The 13,885-nt window shown below is 43.2% G+C and overlaps 1 protein-coding gene across 2 annotated transcripts; it reads right to left on the reverse strand.

The window, feature by feature from the left end:
* Positions 1-224: 224 nt before the first annotated feature.
* CHIA (chitinase, acidic) lies at positions 225-8,208 on the reverse strand. 2 transcript variants are annotated; one of them, XM_005860017.2, is made up of 11 exons: positions 7,987-8,208; positions 6,266-6,295; positions 5,528-5,729; positions 4,227-4,283; positions 3,368-3,533; positions 2,944-3,068; positions 2,645-2,768; positions 2,180-2,365; positions 1,592-1,711; positions 1,338-1,479; positions 225-567 (listed from the first exon to the last, which is right to left on the reverse strand). In XM_005860017.2, the coding sequence occupies exons 1-11, from the start codon at positions 8,009-8,011 to the stop codon at positions 314-316; spliced, it is 1,431 nt and encodes a 476-aa protein (XP_005860079.1). In that variant the 5' UTR covers positions 8,012-8,208; the 3' UTR covers positions 225-313. The 2 variants fall into 2 exon arrangements, with proteins under 2 accessions (XP_005860079.1, XP_014390101.1); XM_014534615.1 differs by having other exon boundaries at positions 313-587.
* Positions 8,209-13,885: the final 5,677 nt, after the last annotated feature.

Below are 13,885 nucleotides of genomic sequence, written 5' to 3' on the forward strand. Positions count from 1 at the left end.
GTCATGTCCACATCCCATCCCAGCACCAAACCTTCAAACCTTTCCATCTGACAGCCTCCAGCCTTCATGCCGATCAACGCAGGCAGATAGAGCTCTGTGTGGTCATCTCCACCACGTCCTCACGCACTCGCTTCCACCCCTCCGCTCCATTTTGCACAGCCTGCATTTTCACATCTAGAGAGGTTTCCACCCAAATCACCTACACGAAGGCCACTTGTGTTTTGACTGATGGATTTTATTGCAGAACTCCAGTTAGAAGCAAGATAAAGAAAGACGACTGTTCAGAACCCTAGGGATTAGAGACTGGTCAGGTTTATGGCCAGTTGCAGCAAGAACAGCTGGGGTCAAAGACAAGCCCGACCTGGCAGTTCTGCTGGTACGTGATTCCATTCAGGCAGTGCCAGAAGGCATTCCTGTTGTCTGCCACAGGGTAGAGGCCATCGGCTTTGTCAGCACAGAAGCCAGTGCCCCCACTTCCGGTCCCGCTTCCACTTCCGCTCCCGCTCCCGCTCCCAGTGCTGGGAGGAAGAGTTGTTGGTGTAATGGGCTCAGAGGGGGTGGTGCAACCTGGAAAGACACAGAGCAGACTAGTGACTGGTAGGAGCGCCCAGCTTTGCCTAGAGGTGCAGAGACTAGTAGACCTGGGGGTGAGGCCTGGATACAGTTAGCTCTGGATCCCTACAGCTGGGATCCAGTTAGCTCTGGATCCCTACAACTGAAAGGGTCATGGGATAGCTCCACACTCAGTAGGGAAAGCTGTCATTTTAAGCCAGCCTGGTTTCTAAGTTTATTAAGTTCGCCCTTCCCTGACGATATCAAAATCATTAAAACAAATTTACTGAGCGCCCAAATGTGAAAAATACTTGTCTAGGGTCTGAGTATAAGCCCTGAGCAAATAAGCTCTAAGAGAAAATCTGGGAAAAGTTCAGGGAGTTGATAATTTTCCTGAATTCCAGATTAGAAATATGTGAGCACTACTAACGCTTTCTTGTTAAATCTCTCCAGACGGGCTGAAAGAGACTTTTAATAAAGGGATCATAGAGAAGTAAATGTTTATGTTATAAGGTCAGCCTAATTGCTTGAAATTTTGCTATACCTTTAAGACTCAGCAGACCTGGAAAACCCACCAAGGTAGGCTTGGTTTCCCATAAGAGCACGACATTTGTGTCATGGAAGTTCAAGGGTAGAGAAAGACTTTAGCACCTATCTCTCAAAAGCAGGGAAATGAAATGGGAAAATGCCCCCTGGTCAATGGGGATGGGCAGATGTGAGAACTATCTTTTGAGTTGGAGAAGGAGCATTTGTAGATCCCTGAACATCCTCCTGCTGTCACTCACTTCCGCTCTGCAGGCCCAGGGCGTCCTTCAGGGTGGTGGTCAGGGGGAATTTGCCCTGGTTGCAGAAAGTGCCCGTGAAGTCATCCAGATCGATGGCCCAGACCATGGCGCCTCCAAAGTTGTTCTTCTTCAGCCAGTCAGCCTGTGGTAATTACAGAGAAATCCAATGAAGTGCAGACATCAAGGCCAACCTGGGGCTCCAGGGCTACAGATGGGAACAAAGAGGCAACAACAATCCATAGAACACAGTCCACCTTGATTTTGAAGCTCTTGGTGTTGTCATAGCCAAGCCACTCATTGCCTTTGTAAGCATAGGGGACATCCTGAGCAGCCTCCCACACTTCAGTGGCGCCATTCTTCAGGAAGGGACAGATCTAAGAGGAGGTAAGGGAGAGGTCAAGAGGTGGGCAAAGTGTCCATGTAGCAGGGGTAAAGGGCATGGGGGATGGAAATAGAGAAGGGATGCATGAAGCTACTTGAAAAGGAAGGCCTAGAGCTCTATCAGCAAATTTCTCACTTCATTTATCATTTGATTCTTCGTCACATGTGGGTCATTTATTTTCAATGTGGCAGAAGCTCTTAAATCAAAAAATGCCTTGGCTGGCAGTGAGCAGTGTCTGTTCACTGATGTAATCTCGCTGATGGTATCTCTTTTTCCTACTCTCTCTGTATTTGGAATCCAGTCTAATGTGCAACATGAGTGCTCATCTTGCCTTCCTTATAAATAGCCAGGAGCATCCACTTTTAGCCCCAACTACATAAGTGAGCCAAGATGTGTTGGATTGTTTGTATTGTTAAACCTATGGCCTTTCTCTGTCTCTCTCAGATTGCTAGGAGCATACCTCATAGTAACCCCAGAACCCAGACTGCCTGGTGTAGGGCCCAGCAGGGCCAGGGCCAGTGATCGGAGCCCCGATCCCATGGTTGGAGGGGTTGCTCAGGATGTAGGTGTGTCCATAGGTTGGGAATCCAACGATGAGCTTCTCAGCTGGGGCCCCGTTGTCCTTCCAGTAGTTCATGATGTAATCCTGCAATGGCAGCAGGTTAGAGAGAGGCCCCACCAGGCCGATGGCCCGGGGCTTGGTTATCTTAGACCCCTGTTCTAGCAGGCAAATTGTTTGATCTTAATGACAGAGGATTTAAAAACACATTTTGGTGGAATTATAGTTGAAGAGATTTGATTAGCCACTTAAGGGGATAGTTATAACAAGTGAGACATTTGCAGAATCTATATTTGTTTGTCCCCAAATCCCCATGTGATTTAGGACACGTCTCTGGTCTGTATATATGTCTGTGTAGGGACTCACCACATTGAGGTAGGCGTTGCTGCCAGTGTCGGTTGGGTATTTGTAGAGGGGGCTGTTCTCTCCAGTGTAGCCCTCCCAGGAGCCATGGAGGTCATAGGTCATGACATGGATGAAGTCCAGGTACCTGCAGTCCAGGTAAAGCAGGTAAAACCATCTCTGATGGTCATCTCCCACACCTCTGCAGGCAAAGATACCCCTCCCAAAGCCTCCTCAACAAGGTCCCTGAACAGCAAGACAGACTAAGGATGAGCGTCTCTTACACGAGTGACACAGAGGAGCTGGGGACAAGTGTCACTCACTGGGACAGCTGGGGGATCTCATAGCCAGCCTGGATGTTGGAGATGCCACCAGCGACTGCGGCAGTGACCATCAGCCTGGGCTTGTTGACCTGCTTGGCCTCCTGCTCAAAAGCTTCACGCATTTCCTGTGCAAGAGTAGGAGAACGTCTATGAACGTGAACTCTAAGTTGACGTTCATGACTATTCTTTGAATTAAATTGAATCAATCGTCCATCTTTCCTCCTTCAGCATTCTCACGGCACTAGGCATCCAGGTCCTTCCTCTCCCACTGAGGTTGCAGGGAGCTGGGTTCTCTACAGCCTCAGTGATCTTGCACATGAAATGGGTTGTGTGCTCTCCAGAAACTAATACCAAATGATATCGAATGCAAACTGGAATTTAAAAATGAAATTTGAATTTAAAAATGACATGGAACACAGCTCACCTGCACCAGGACAGTGAAGAGGTGCTTGTCCTGAGGCGGGCTCCCCCGCGAGCCAGGATACTCCCAGTCAAAGTCCAGCCCGTCAAAGTCATACTGGCGCAGGAATCTGATGACCGAGGCGATGAAAGTCTGGCGGTTCTCAGGAGTGGACACCATGGCAGTGAAACTACGGGAGACCCCAAGGGGGCAGGGTGAGGGCTTGCCTCTGTGGTCCCAACACCTTGTCGTAATATCAAACTCCCATATTTTTGCCTCAAAGCTCTTCACCAGGATCCACAGCCCAAATGAAAGTACGTTCCTGGTTTTCTCCTGTCCTGACATTGTGATCACTGCTGTGCCCAGCCGTGGTACCTCAGTGTTGCCTCTATTTTATTGATCCAACTCTGACCTTTCTGCCAAGTTGCGCTGGTTGCCTTGGACACCTGCCTCCCTCTGCTCATGCTCACAGCTCACTGTGCTCTCTCTCCAAATAGTCCCCCAAGCACATTTGCCCTCAGCCAAGTCTCATTCATTTGCACGCCTTTCCCTTCCCTTCCCCCAGAAGGTAAATAGAGAAAATTGCTCCAACACTTTTCTCAGGGGCTGTGCTCTTGAAAGTCTTTAAGAAGAGATTGTTTTGCAATCCCATTAACTAAACCTTGATGAATAGGATGCCAGAATTCCCACCCACATTTAAATGTCTAAAATCAATCGCATCCTATTTATTATTGAGGCTCTGGTGTAGTAATTTATTTAAGCAGCATATTTGTTTGTTGTGCATCCTTAATACCCTGTCTTAGACTGTGAGGTCTGAAGGGACACACTGGGCTACCTTGTTTTCAATAGCAAATAAGCCCCGGCCTCTCCCATAGGGACTCACGGGGCAGTTCCAAAGTTCCAGCCGCCGATGGCCAGGAGCGTTTTCAGCTGGCTGTTCCTGTAAAGCGAAGGATAGAAAAGAGAAACTTCAAAACCCATGAGCCTCTCTATTGAAACTAACATTGCTTTGGTATTGGGCCCCATCTTATACCTTGACCTTGCCTTGACATGCTATATTGCAAAACAACTTTCCTCCACTCCTGAACACTTTCTTTGTAACAATTCTTTGTGTTGTGATCATCATAAATTTACTCAGGGCTCTTTGGGGAAAACTTAATTATGGGAATGGGTTGTCTAAAAAAAAAGTATGAATTGGCGACATTTTTGAAATATATATCTATATGTAGCTATTTATATCGATATCTATAGCTCTATCTATCTATCTATCTATCTATCTATCTACTAGTATTTATCTATCCACCTGTCAGCATAATATGCTCATATTCAATTCCATCAGATGAAATGGTAAATGTGGCTTGAGCATAGTTACTTTCTCAGCTTCTATGTGGCTCAGAATTGCACACTTTCTCTGGAATAGTAATTCTCAAACATCAGTTTATGGAAGAATAAAGTGCAAGGGTCAGAGTGGGAGGGCACCATGAAATGCCAGGTTTATGGCCCCTCTGCCAGAGATTCTGCAGCAGTTGGACTGGGGTAGGCATTGGCATTTTTATCAAGTGCCCCATGTGATTTCCAGACAAGCAGTCAAATGGACCACATTTCCAGAAACACCAGTCCAAAGGGTTCATCTCCTCTTAGGGATCAGAACTTACCTGGAGCAGCTGCACCCAGGACAGTGCTACTCCGAATGGAGTGCTGCTTCTCCTACATATCACTACACCGAACAAATCAGGAATGAAAAGACAGTAGGGTTTTCATTTGTTTGATTTGTTTTTTTACACAAACTAGAACTCCATTCAAATACAGCAAGTTCTTCTGTTCTCTTGGGTTTGACGATGTCTAATCGTTTATATCCTCTGTCTCCTGATCTGAAAGTAGCTGAGACGGCTTACATTTCCTGGGTCATAAAAAAGATTGACAACGAAAGGAAGAAACGCAACTGATATGTTTCAAATACCTGCTAGAGCAGGCAATGTGCTGTGTTGTCTATATTCCTGCTCCTGGGCCAGAAGCATCAGAAGCATCAGGGAGCTTATTGGAAATGCAGAATCTTGGTCCCCACCCCGGACTCACTGAATCTGAGCTACATTTTAGAAAGATGCCAGGTGATTCACTTGCACATCATGTTTGGGAAGTACTGAACTGAGAGATACTCAATGAGATATTTCCCCCTTCTCTTACTTGTTTTTCAGGCCATTGAAAGCCTGGTAGAGGGTCACGTCATTCCATTCGATGGTGGTGATCTCATTGTTGCGCATCCCAGCGAAGGCGTAGATCAGGTGAGTACAGAGGCAGGGGTCGATGTCATCCGGCATGAAGCGCCCCAGGCCTGGCCGGTACTGGGCCCAGTTGGTGAAGTAGCATATCAGCTGGTAGGCAGAGCCTGTGGGCAGTAAGGAGTAAGGACAGTGGCCTGGTTTGGACGCTACTGAAACGTGCCATGAGTCTTGTTTCCCTCCCTTTGCCTCAGATGCCCCGTCCCTGTGTGTGAGCATTCTCGCAGATGAGTTCAAGGATTCTGACTGGGAACTAGTGGGCGACTGGGGGTTGGCTATTTTTAACTTCGACGAATTTATATTGAGATCTTGTAAAAACATGGGAACCACTGAAGAAAAGATGCCCAGGAGTCCTATGAAGCCCAGTGAATACCCGTTTCTAACTGTTAGGTGGTCATGCTGACGAAGACAACATGGCAGCCAGTCCTACACCCTAGATTTTCCCAATGTCAAACCCACCGTCTATGAAGTAGATCGTAGCTCTCTTTCCTAGTATGGCTTATCTCTAGATATACTTTTGAAAAAAGTATTGGAATATTTAAAAATCACATATATTAGCAGATAATTGCAATAGGAATAATTGATAAGAATTTGAGGTTTATGGCAGGAAAAGATTATGCCAAAGATAAAATCCAGCACTTACCTAGCTGAGCATTCACCAGAAGGGCCAGACCTAGAGAGAGAGAGAGGAAAAAATAAATAAAAACTAAAAACAAAAACACGTACTCTGGACCGGTCGTCTATCCTGTAGAATCTAATTCTGAAGACTTGGATGCCGTCCTATTTGTCAGAGGTTGTTACAGCCCAAGAGGCACTTAGGGGTCATGCCAAAGAGTAGGCTTCTCAGTGAGATCACTAATAGATCTACCCTTCCCTCCTCTCAGTCAGAAATGGCTACGGCTCTCTCTTCGTCCACCTTCCATGTCAGATAACGTCACTGAAGGCAGAGTTCAAGTCTACCATCTATGGAAGGTCTGTTGACGGTGATTACCTGAAATTCACTCTGTTGAGTGACTACACGTACATATACACTTCACCCCCCTGAACTGGGATGAGTACAGCCTTCCACAGACAAGGCATTCTCCAAATCAGTGAATTCAGTATCTCCTGGAGCCTGGGAATTTTTTTTTTTGAACCAACTTTTAGGAGCCCTTATTGCAGAAGAGAATGAGAAACTGAGGCCAGACTCCAGATCCTTCTCCCTGGCTTCTATCAAAGTACTTGCAATATGATTGTTTTATAAATTGAGCTAGAGGTTTCATTTAGAAAAGGTTCTGAAACTAATATATAGATATAGATATAGATATAGATATAGATATATATGTCACAGCTTGAGAGCAACTAATAAACTATGGATGTAACTTGGTTCTAAACACTTTACTGAATCTACCACTTTGAATGATTGAATTTCTAACAGTAACATTTTTTAAATATATATTTTTTATTGATTTCAGAGAGGAAGGGAGAGGGATAGAAACATCAGTTATGAGAATCATTGATCAGCTGCCTCCTGCATGCCCCACACTGGGGATCAAGCCCACAACCTGGGCATGTGCCCTGCCTGGGAATCGAACCGTGACCTCCTGGTTCATAGGTCAATGCTCAACAACCGAGCCATGCTGGCCAAGCTCTAACAGTGACATTTTTTATAATACATCAGCAGCTCAGTAGGAAACTAGGGGATAAAAGAGAAATAATTCTGCCCTAACCGGTTTGGCTCAGTGGATAGAGCCTCAGACTGTGGACTCAAGGGTCCCAGGTTCAATTCTGGTTAAGGGCATGTACCTTGGTTGTAGGCACATCCCCAGTAGGGAGTGTGCAGGAGGCAGCTGATCAATGTTTCTCTCTCATCGATGTTTCTCATTCTCTATCCCTCTCCCTTCCTCTCTGTAAAAAAATCAATAAAATATATTTTTTTAAAAAGAGAAATAATTCTGAAAACATTAGAAAAAGATAGCTCGTGTAACTGTCTCAGTTCCTACTGATTTTTCCCTCCTGAAAGCTAGACCAAAGACACAAGCATATACATAGAAATAATATCAATTAAAAAGAGGGGGTGCAGGAAGATGAATGGAGGAACGACCCAGCCAGAAATGAGAAAGCGAGACAAACACTGGAAGACAACAGCCTTTCGTTTAGGTCCATGGGATTAATGAAGGTGGAAATGTTACCAGAATCAATTAAGAGAACAAGAGGTAGGCTGGCTTGTCTATGTCAGGATTCTCTGGGAAATTTGAAATGATGAACAAAGAACGGAAAAGGATTGAGGTGTAACGTGAAGACTGCTTCACAGCTGCCAGATCCAGAGAGAAAAGAGCTATCAGTGGAGGCAGAATAAGGCGCTATCTCTGATTACAAACCCACCTGTGAGGAGAAGAAGCTTTGCCATGGCTGCTGTCGGTACTGGTCTAGCAGGGCCCGGATTGGCTTTTTATGCCGTGCGAGTTGCTGGTTATCACGAGGGCTTCCAAATGGAGAACATTTAACCCAGGTGTGCCTGTAGCTTATCAGGAACCAACAGACCTCCTTTCCTGCAAACACCGCTTGGTGGACCTCCAACCTCCGTTCTCCCACCACCACTCTCCCTGCTCCATGAGGACAGAACATGCCGTGGCTCCCAGCAGGGTGGCGGAGACCATCACCATGGAAAACACCAGCTTAATAGCCTTTTTGGCAGTTCCCAGGGTTGATAAGCATCTGTTTCACCACGCGGTTAGGTTTTTATGTTGTGGACATTTCGTGCCTAGCACCAAAGCTTGTGTTTATTGGAAAGTAAATAATGAAAACCTTTGGAAGTTATTAGCTGTTCTTGAACTTTTTAATGAAATTACTTGTATGTAATTTGTACAATCAGTGCCTAAGGAACATTTCTACTTTAGGTGCTGCTTTTTTGAATATTCTACCCACTCTGGAATGACCTTAAGTCATTCTTTTTTTTTTTTTAAATCCTCACCTGAGGATATTTTTCTATTTATTCTAAAGGAGAGTAGAAGAGAGAGGGAAAGACAGAGAAAAATATCGATGTGAGAGAAACACATTGATTGGTTGCCTCCTGCACGAACCCCGACCAGGGCCCAGGCCCAGGGAGGAGCCTGCAACCAAGGTATGTGCCCTTGACCAGAATTGAACCTGGGACCCTTTGGTCTGCAGGCCAACACTCTTATCCACTGAGCCAAACCAGCTAGGGCAGTGATGGCGAACCTTTTGAGGTCGGCGTGTCAGCATTTTGAAAAACTCTAACTTAACTCTGGTGCCGTGTCACATATAGAAATTTTTTGATATTTGCAACCATAGTAAAACAAAGACTTATATTTTTGATATTTATTTTATATATTTAAATGCCATTTAACAAAGAAAAATCAACCAAAAAAATGAGTTCGCGTGTCACCTCTGACACGCATGTCATAAGTTCGCCATCACTGAGCTAGGGCAACCTTAAGTCATTCTTATACAATAATTTTATCTAGGAATGTATGAGTCCCTACATATCCCTTCCAAAGGTCACAGAATGCTCTCTAGGGCTCCACAGTTCCAAATTACCTCCAGAAGAGGTGGAAACATATTTCATATTGCTGATAGAGATGATGGCGATGATATTGAAGAGAATCTCTTTTGATAGAAATATTTGCAACTTGACTATTTCTAGAATTTCTTGTTTGAAATTTATTTCAAACCACCTTTCCAAAAATTATCCATTGTTTTATAATAAATTTCTGCTTCAGAAAAATGACATATTAATTATCCCTAAATATATCACATGTATTTGTTCTCACTATCCCTCTATCCTTTGCCTGTAATGTCTTCCCTTCTCCTCACTGCCTACCCTGATTTTTCAATTCTTCAACACCCAGCTCAGATCCTCTCGTTGAAGCTCAATGGTCTCTCCTTCCTCTGAAATTCTTTATAGACTCTAGTACATATTGTCTATACTGCTTATTGTCCTGTGACAATACCTGGAATGCAGATGGTGGGCATCCCCATCATGGGATGTCAGCACCTTAGCAGACTTATTGTGAATCCAGACAAGTTTGATGAAGGAAAAGACAGGGCACTTGGATTTTCATTTCCATCAGGACTGGTCACAAAATGAAATTCAAAAGAATGGAGAGTGGATGCCGAGTGACCAAAAAACAATGAATGTTCATCAGGGGTCTCTACTCATTATTTAATTTACCTATGAAAAGAATTCTTACTATCAGCCCTATTTTGTAGATGAGAAAATGGAGCAAATCTTAAGCACCAGATCCAGGACTCAGTGCCAAGATTAGCTGCCTCTAGAATGAAAATCTAACATTCACACTGCGCTACCTCCTTATATGAATTGAGTAGGCTGGTTGGTGGTCTAGGTAGAACTGGGATAGGCATTTTCCTGAGACACCCAGGAGAATAATGTTGGAACTAAGAGCCAGAATTGTGGCAAATCATGGTTAAGTCAAGGACTTGCAAAAACAAGCGGCAAGGCAGTAATCCCAGGTTTATCCTATTTGACTATCAGGTCTAGCTGCTGTGTAAACTTAGTGAAGTATTTTCTGTTGAATTTGGCACCCCTGGTGCCATATGAGTGACCTGCAGATAAAGCATCCCTTCTTAATAGCTCCTTAAACATTCCAGGTGAGTCCCCATCCAGCTTGCCTGCCATCTGAGCACTTGTGTGTTGGAAAGAATTCCCATCCTTGTGGTCATACAGTAGTTGGAGCACTTTATTTGCACCAGCACCATGATAAGAATGGCTTCTCAGTGCCCACGTGGCAGAGTTCAGGGCCCAGAGCAGGTAAAATAATGGACACAGCTGCGATTGGGTAGGCCATCAACAGCCAGGTAGAGATAGCTGCGACCCAGGTTACTCTCCACTCATTCCTTAGCACAGGGTGTAATCTGACTTCACAGTCACCAAGAGAGCAGGGCTGGGGGAATAGAAAGGGAAAAAACGGTACCTGGATTGGGTTCTCAATCCACAGTTGTTTGGCACCAGAAAACTTCCTGTTTTATTTTTCTTATCTTAGACTCAAATAAAATTAAATACATAATTTTGTTGGGAAAAAAACATTTCTACTATAATTTACAAAATTATTTCTGTCTGGCCCGACCAGCCTGGCTCAGTAGTTGAGTGTCGACCTATGAACCAGGAGGTCACGGTTCAATTCCCAGTCAGGGCACATGCCCCAGTTGCAGGCTCGATCCCCAGCATGGGGCATGTAGGAGGCAACCAATCAATGATTCTTTCTCAGCATTTACATTTCTATATATCTCTCTCCCTCTCCCTTCCTCTCTGAAACCAATAAAAATATATTTATAAAAAAATTATTTCTGTCTGGCTATCGATTCTTTTGCTTATACATATAATGGCTAATGGTTATATAATATATATAAATACTAAGTAATATAGTTGATAAAATTGATCCTCTAGAGAACTGTGTAGTATTTTTGATGTCTTAATTATATACATGTATTATATTGACCAAAATGAAATTTAACTTAAAAAGAGATAAAGGCTGAGAATTAAAAAGAAGATATGATTTTGGTGGTAAACATGAACAAAATGAAAAAGTAGCTTAAATTTTCCAGACTATAATTTGTTGTTTATTTTTGTCTGGCTATTGATTCTTTCACTTATACATACAATGGCTAATGGTTACATAATATTTATTAATACTAAGTAATATAGTTGATGAAATTGACCCTCTAGGGAACTGTGTATTTTTGACTTCTTAATTATATACATGTATTATATTGACCAAGATGAAATTTAAATTTAAAAAGAGATAAAGGCTGAGAATGAAAAAGACGATATAATTTTGGTGGTAAACATGAACAAAATTTTAAAAAGTAGCTTAAATTTTCCAGACTATAATTTGTTGTTAAAAACTAAGATCCCTGGCCATGTATGAAAAGCTCAGAGCTAACATAAAAGTCTATGTGAAAAGATGGAAGTTTTTTCTGTAAGATCAGGAATAAGTCAAGGATGCCCCTTCCCACTCTCTTCAACATAGCACTGGAAGTCTTAGCCAGAGGAATGGAGCAAAAGAAGCAATCAACAAAATGGGAGAAAATATTTACATGCCATATATTGGATAAGGGATTAATATCTAAAACACATAAAGAACTCATACAACTCATTAACAACAACAACAAAAAAACCTCAACCACAATTTGATTTAAAAAATGGGCAACCCCAGCTGGTTTGGCTCAGTGGAAAGAGTGTCGGCCTGTGGACTGAAGCGTCCCGGGTTTGATTCTGGTCAAGGGCACGTATCTGGTCAGGGCGTGCACACAAGGCAACCAATTGATGTGTTTCCCTCACATCCACATTTCTTTGTCTTTCCCTCTCTCTCTAAAAATCAATGGAAAAATATCCTTGGGTGAGGATTTAGAAAACAAAAAAAATGGGCAGAGGAAGTGAATGTAGCTTAAATTTTCCAGACTATAATTTGTTGTTAAAAACTAAGATCCCTGGCCATGTATGAAAAGCTCAGAGCTAACATAAAAGTCTATGTGAAAAGATGGAAGTTTTTTCTGTAAGATCAGGAATAAGTCAAGGATGCCCCTTCCCACTCTCTTCAACATAGCACTGGAAGTCTTAGCCAGAGGAATGGAGCAAAAGAAGCAATCAACAAAATGGGAGAAAATATTTACATGCCATATATTGGATAAGGGATTAATATCTAAAACACATAAAGAACTCATACAACTCATTAACAAAAAACAAACAAACATACCCAAGCACAATTCAATTTAAAAAATGGGCAACCCCAGCCGGTTTGGCTCAGTGGACAGAGTGTTGGCCTGTGGACTGAAGCGTCCCGGGTTTGACTTCGGTCAAGGGCACATACCTGGTCAGGGTGTGCGCAGAAGGCAACCAGTTGATGTGTTTCCCTCACATCCATATTTCTCTCTGTCTTTCCCCCTCTCTCTCTCTCTCTCTCTAAAAATCAATGGAAAAATATCCTTGGGTGAGGATTTAGAAAACAAAAAAAATGGGCAGAGGAAGTGAATAAATATTTTCCCAAGAAGACATCCAAATGGCCAACAGGTGCGTGAAAAGATGTTTATCATCACTAAGCACCAGGAAGATGCGTATCAGAAGCACAGTGACATATCACCACACACCTGTTAGAATGGCTCTCATCGAGAAGGCAAGAGATAGTAAGTATTGACAAGGATGTGGAGAAAAGGGCACCCTCGTGTACTGTTGGTAGAAATGTAAATTGGTGCAGCCACTATGGAAAACAATATGGAGCTTCTCCAAAAAACTAAGAACAAAACTACTACATAATCCAACAGTCCCACTTCTAGATATATCTCCAAAGGAATGAAAGCACTTTGTCAAGGAGACACCTGCACCCCTGTTCATAGCAGCAATATTTATAAACCAAGATGTGGAAACAATCTAAGTGTCCGTTGATGGATGAATTCAACCTCCAATTTATCGAAGTGATTTAAATTCTTAAGTTTATTTTAAATAATAAAGCTTAATTTGTTTGGGTTTAGCTCAAGAAATTTACATACAACCTTCCAACCTTTACATGGGCCAGGCTCCTCGCTTTAAATTGCCTTCCCAGAGTATCCCATCTCCTCTGTCTCACTATCCCTCCTAATCCTCCCCAATCCTGCTCAAACCCACTTCCTCTCTTATTTTCACATATAAATTACTTCCAAATCTTCACTATTGCATCCCTTGAACATCTAGAAATAGTTCTCTAAAACTGCAATTTTCAACCTTTTTCGTCTCATGGCACACATAAACTAATTACTAAAATTCTGCAACACCAAAAAAAAAAAATAGGTATAATTTTGATTCATTCACACTGGATGGCTATTGTTGTGCTGTCTGTTGTCATTTTTTTATTTGATGTTCTCAGGGAAAAGAGGTCAGTGCATCTGCCTAAAGAGTCAGATATTGCATGTTTTAAAAATTCTTGGCACACCAGTTGGAAATCTCTGCTCTAAAGGAATGTATAGAGACACGTTTGTTTATGGGTCCTTATTATTTGACTCTTGCATCCTTGTCTCCTCCCACCCTCCTCTGAGTACATGTTTTGAGAATGAAAGGACCAGGCATCTTCCTTGAATCCCTCTGCTCCCTCCACCCAGCACCCAGGAGAGAGCCGGGCCTGCTGTGGGTGCTCACCAAAGAAACCACATGGCTGGTGGGCTGGTGGAGCTATCGTATGTCATTGGGAGACTGGGGTTAACTACATTCAAGACCCTACAGGAAAGAAGTAGAAGCTATTGCGCAGTAATGCTCAACCCTTTATTGTACAAC

The sequence above is a fragment of the Myotis brandtii genome, unplaced genomic scaffold, assembly GCF_000412655.1.
Source record: "Myotis brandtii unplaced genomic scaffold, ASM41265v1 scaffold131, whole genome shotgun sequence".
Classification (NCBI taxonomy): domain Eukaryota; kingdom Metazoa; phylum Chordata; class Mammalia; order Chiroptera; family Vespertilionidae; genus Myotis; species Myotis brandtii.

What these genes read in the sequence shown, in the direction of transcription:
- CHIA (XM_005860017.2), bottom strand. Translation starts at nt 8,011, where the DNA reads ATGGCAAAGCTTCTTCTCCTCACAG. An exon ending in TGGAACTTTGGAACTGCCCC is followed by an intron (nt 3,534 to 4,226) that starts GTGAGTCCCTAT and finishes GGTCTCCCGTAG; the next exon opens with TTTCACTGCCATGGTGTCCA. An exon ending in CCAAGAGCTTCAAAATCAAG is followed by an intron (nt 1,480 to 1,591) that starts GTGGACTGTGTT and finishes TAATTACCACAG; the next exon opens with GCTGACTGGCTGAAGAAGAA.